At 35.6% G+C, this 5,679-nt stretch overlaps 1 protein-coding gene across 1 annotated transcript; it reads right to left on the reverse strand.

Moving 5' to 3' along the window:
- Nucleotides 1-652: 652 nt before the first annotated feature.
- Nucleotides 653-4,446, reverse strand: LOC144438717 (tyrosine-protein kinase-like). The gene is made up of 6 exons (XM_078127863.1): nt 4,269-4,446; nt 3,228-3,352; nt 2,735-2,943; nt 1,412-1,452; nt 781-877; nt 653-665 (listed from the first exon to the last, which is right to left on the reverse strand). The coding sequence occupies exons 1-6, from the start codon at nt 4,444-4,446 to the stop codon at nt 653-655; spliced, it is 663 nt and encodes a 220-aa protein (XP_077983989.1).
- Between the last annotated feature and the right edge of the window lie 1,233 nt (nt 4,447-5,679).

Here is a 5,679-nt window from a genome sequence, read left to right on the forward strand (position 1 = left end):
GAGAGAGAGAGAGAGAGAGAGAGAGAGAGAGAGAGAGAGAGAGAGAGAGAGAGAGAGAGAGAGAGAGAGAGAGAGAGAGAGAGAGAGAGAGCAAACACATCGTCAGACTCCATATTAAATATGGCCATTAATGGTAGGAACAAAAGGAAGTACCATGCCTGTTATCAAATCAAACACAAATTCTCACCTTTTTCTGGTGTTTCAGATTTGTTAGTTTTCTGATAATACATGTAGGATTTGGTCTTTTGTCTTTATTGATATCCCAACATTCGTGCATCACTTTGTACCTGAAATGAGATGTTTTAAGCGATACTTTCAATTTGTACCAACTTTACCTTAAAATAGTAACCCTCTTTTCAAAGACAACTTCAAACACCACATTACTCAACTTATTTAAAATGAAAAAAAACACCGTTAATTGTGTACGCGCAGTTACGTTTTTCACGATCAAAAGAGATCCATTTTACAATTTACCATTTCGTCCGCATTAATTTCAGTTCATATAAACAACTTTCACAGCAGGAAAGTTGTAGCTACATTTGTGCTTTTGTTTCTCTTTTGGAGTCATTACATCTATATATCATTATTTTTTGCAAGAAGTCTCCATTTCTCGAGAGTTTCTCAGTGTTTTCTAAAAGCACATGCAATTATGTTAGGTTTCGTACCTGGATGGAAAAACATTAAATTTAAATTCAATAGTCAAATCGGTACCTTGCCATAGTTTAATTGGCCTAGAACATGGCAGAAGGTTAGAGATTGATGGAATATCATGAAACTTACAGATCTTGAGGACATCCGGGCATTCGTGGAAGACGTTTACCAAGTTTTAACATTTGCAAAATGTGTTCGTCCCTGATATCTTCATAGGGTCGACGACCTGAAGATGAGATGTCATTGATACAGTAACAGTAATGGATGCACTAAACTAAAGATCTTAGCATGGCAAAGATGATTATACCATAATTTACAAAGATACAGCGACACTCCCTAAAAGATGTCATTTGTATGTGTACTCTAAGATTTGTCAGTAAACTGTTTCGCAAATTGCAAATTCTAAATGCTGCATACTGATATGAAAAATCTTTGAAATCTATTTAAAATAATTTAATTTGAGTTTTGTAATGACCATTACATCCTATAAGTCAAAGTGGGTGGGTCTCTCTTAGTAGAACACACTATGAGTACTGATATATATATAAATATGCCTGTCCAGTTTTCCTTTGTGCACACTATGCATGAACTAAATAGATTTAACAATTTTGGATGATCCAATTATTATTCCATTTAAACTATCAAGCAATCATTCTGATTAGATTTACTATGCCACAGACTATAATAAAACACAAGCGTGCATGCCTCTTACCTAAAGGGATGGCGCCACGTGTAGATAGTACAAATATAGGTTACTTACCAAGGGATGATATCTCCCACATCAACACTCCTAAACACCATCTGTTGGATGAGAAATACAGTTATACGGAAGGAGCTTCCCTCATTGTGAACGTCGGTAAAGGTTTAACGTATATGTACTTTGAAATGTACCGACGACACCTGGATTTAACTGAATCACTGTAGGTGACATGGACACTGTACTAATATTATAACTGTCTATAATAATTGGACACTGTACTAATATTATAACTGTCTATAATAATTGGACACTGTACTAATATTATAACTGTCTATAATAATTGGACACTGTACTAATATTATAACTGTCTATAATAATTGGACACTGTACTAATATTATAACTGTCTATAATAATTGGACACTGTACTAATATTATAACTGTCTATAATAATTGGACACTGTACTAATATTATAACTGTCTATAATAATTGGACACTGTACTAATATTATAACTGTCTATAATAATTGGACACTGTACTAATATTATAACTGTCTATAATAATTGGACACTGTACTAATATTATAACTGTCTATAATAATTGGACACTGTACTAATATTATAACTGTCTATAATAATTGGACACTGTACTAATATTATAACTGTCTATAATAATTGGACACTGTACTAATATTATAACTGTCTATAATAATAAGTGAGTTCCAACATTTAAAGAACTTTCTTCATTTAATTAGCCAACTTTACACAAATATCCTGAACAAAACGTGACAGAGAGAAATTATCAGGTGACAATAGTGGCCGGAGGACAAACACCAGATAACAAACATTGCCAGATAACAAACATTGCCAGATGACAAAACATGCCGGATGACAAACATTGCCGGATGATAAACATTGGCGAATGACAAACGATTTGCCAGATGACAATGGTTTGACGGGTGGTAAAAAATGGAACGTGACAAATATTGCCAGGTGATAAACTTGCCGGGTTATAAAACTTGCCGGATGACAAAAATGACGCCAGGATGACAACAAGAAGTTGACGAACTGAAAATTTAAAATACACGACGTTAATTTATTAAAAAGTTGAAAGAAGAAACAAAGATATGGACATTTCAGGTTTAAAGATATGATAAGGAAGTACCACTCCCTGTCACCAATTCAACCCGTTATTCGAAACAATGCAGTAAACGTAAAACTTCAAGTCTCAACTTTTATTTGCAATCTATAAATAGGACAAACTTGAAATTAAAGCAATTTCATCACTCTCCGTTTTACTAGATAGAAACCTTTATATTGTGAATATCATCTTGAAATTTGTCAATTTTAGACCTTGCTGATCAATTGTTTAACACAATACTTACATATCACTTTTGTCCGAATACAAAAAGTCACCATCAAGTGTCTCCGGCGCCATCCATCGCAATGGGAGTTTCACATAACTGTCCTTCTTCAGTTTCTTTTTGTAAACGTACGTATACACATCCCTTGATAAACCGAAGTCACATAGTTTACCAATTCTGTGCTCACCGTATATCAAGACATTACGGGCTGCAATATCCCTGTGTATTACCTAGTGGGATGGAGATTTAAGAGAGAATACGGACGGAGATTAGAGGTGAAAAGATAGAGGCAATGACAAATACAGTATGAGGCTCACAGACAAAGACGTGTAAAATCGAAACGACGAGATAATGAGAAAGATAAAATGACCATTTACCGTAAATACAATCAGTATCTTGTGAAATATTGTACATGTAATTTGACTTTCAACTCTGACAGACAGTTCGATAATGTTTTTAATTTGATCCAGGGCGTTCACTGAGATCAGAGCGTTGTGCCTTATAAAAAACTCACATGTTTGTCATGGAGATACTGCATTCCCTTGCAGACGTCGACTGCTACATCAGTGAGAAATACACTATGTGTCGAGAGGGCGGAATTAACTCGTAATCTCTTCGATTTCTGTCGATTCTGTAATACTAAAAGGTAACTGTTAGAAGTAGATCCCCTCCTTCAGCATATTCTATCACCATCTTCAATGGACCTATTTGTATCGAAAATGAAGAAAATTTCGTAAAATAATTCAATTATGTTTTTACGAGTCAACAAGTATTCATGGGTGGGTAGTTGGATGGATGGTGGGTGGGTGGGTGGGTGAGAGAGTGGGCGAAAAACACTCACTGACTAAGAGATTCGTTTCATACATTATTTTTGGACTTTTTGTGCAAGGCAACAACAGAGAATCGGTTTCTCAAATGTAATGTTGACTGTAAATGACTGGATACAAACTGCAGGATATAGAGTTGGTGTCTTTCAGAATGTCATTGAATAGAAGATCGACCAACCCATTAAACCTGGCACAAAAATTACTGTCATTGTAATATGAATTATATGTGATAAAAACTCGAAACACCTGCATGGTCAATGGCGACCATCTTTCTTCCCCTGTGGTCAGTCCCAAAATATGTCTAAAATTTGTGCCATGAATGCCTTACGAGAGTATTTGTTCAGTAGACTGTGTGGATAATGTTGAAATGCCTTTCCAATCAAAAATAACTTGTTATAGTTGATAAAGAAACGAACCATCGTCCACGACAACACCATGTATATTGACAATGTTTTCATGAATTCCAAGTCGTATGTGGTGGTAGGCTTCAGACAAGAGCGCCCTCTCATCGATAGGTGAGGAAGAACCTGCATAGGAAATAATGCCGAGGTAACATACATGTACGCGATCTGACATTTCTTGAATACCGATTTCTGAACATCTTGGTAGATAAAGAATCCAGTGTTTGTCTTACTCTTTCCCTTGCGATTTCTCATTGTTCTCTCTCTTTCCTATTTCCTCCGACCGCACACATCCCAAATTAAAGACGACCGAAAGAATAAACTTACCTGATAATTTCTTAACAGCTACTATAATTTCAGGAGCTTCTGGTTTTAAGTATTTAGCCTTATAGACTGAACCAAAACCCCCAATTCCAACAAGATCTCCAATTTTTAATTCACATCCTTTTATGATCCATTTCTGAACATCGTTGACCACTACACCAGCCTCGTCATCATTAGTCATTCCTGTTGAACTCACATTTGCTATACTCTAAATAACAATGAGAGACAGAGAGTGCGATAATTTGAATTATAATAAATATTCCAGGGTTATTTTGATAACATTTTTGTCTTTAGCGAACGTACTGTACGTTATAGTCACAGCACATTGCGGATTACTGTTCAATGTACATGTGACTCTATCGCACAAAACAATAATAAACTGCACATGGAACACTTTAAGATAACAAGATTAACTGAATACAGTTTCTTGCTACATTTTGTATAAATTATATAAAGCAATATGCACACATCAAAACACTGCCCCCCCCCCCCCCGCATGTCTGCATTTGGTTGCAATAGATTTAAATGGTCTATTTCATGTAGATAAATTAGTGATCTGTAAGCTACAACGTACGTACTGTACTATTCATTTGGTCATGGTTTCATGGAATAGCATTTGTAGTAGGTATTATCTGCCGCAATCATTAGCTGATTATTTTTTGTTTTCGAATTCAAGTATGTTACTGACTGTTATGATCGCTGCAAGAACTGGTTTCAATACCATTTTTTGTATACCGACAGATACACTGACAGTTAGTAACACCAACTGAGATATTAGCTAACTGACCTACAAACTAGTCTTAACAAACAAACAAAACAGACAGACAGACAGACAGACAGACAGACAGACAGATTGATTGACAAACATTCGATGATAGATATACTAATTCATTAGATAGCACTAAGCTATAAACTCATAGAGATATAAAAAGTTTAAAAGTTAGACTAGTTCACTCTCCTTGAGATAGCTACCCTACGATTGTACAGGCTTTGTCATACCTCAAGTTGTCTAACTCGATCAGAGGCAGATGTGAAAGTCAGGATGTTTTTATCTGTTCTGGTAACTCGGTAACATATTATTACCAATGACACCACAACAAATAGGACGAGTGCAGCTGCACCAAGTATCACCCATTCAACCTGCAAATCGTCTGATATTCGTTCTGAAGGATAGAAACCGATATAATTTTGACTTGTTTCTCGTTGTATATACGTCACACGAATGTAGTCATACAGATGTTAAACATACTCGACTATTTGAAGATAAGAGAAACAAAATAATTTCTTATTACTTCACTCTATTCTTATTTACGTCATCATTGCATGACTGTTCATATTTTGTGTTAACCGAATAGTACCACCAAAAGCTTGACGTTGATCTATTCCACGTCGCCGTGTGTCTTCTCACAACGCA

This window comes from Glandiceps talaboti, chromosome 8 (assembly GCF_964340395.1).
Source record: "Glandiceps talaboti chromosome 8, keGlaTala1.1, whole genome shotgun sequence".
In the NCBI taxonomy this organism is placed as follows: domain Eukaryota; kingdom Metazoa; phylum Hemichordata; class Enteropneusta; family Spengelidae; genus Glandiceps; species Glandiceps talaboti.

What these genes read in the sequence shown, in the direction of transcription:
- LOC144438717 (XM_078127863.1), bottom strand. Translation starts at nt 4,446, where the DNA reads ATGACTAATGATGACGAGGCTGGTGTAGTGGTCAACGATGTTCAGAAA. An exon ending in TATTCGGACAAAAGTGATAT is followed by an intron (nt 1,453 to 2,734) that starts GTAAGTATTGTG and finishes CTCATCCAACAG; the next exon opens with ATGGTGTTTAGGAGTGTTGA. An exon ending in GTGGGAGATATCATCCCTTG is followed by an intron (nt 878 to 1,411) that starts GTAAGTAACCTA and finishes TCTCATCTTCAG; the next exon opens with GTCGTCGACCCTATGAAGAT.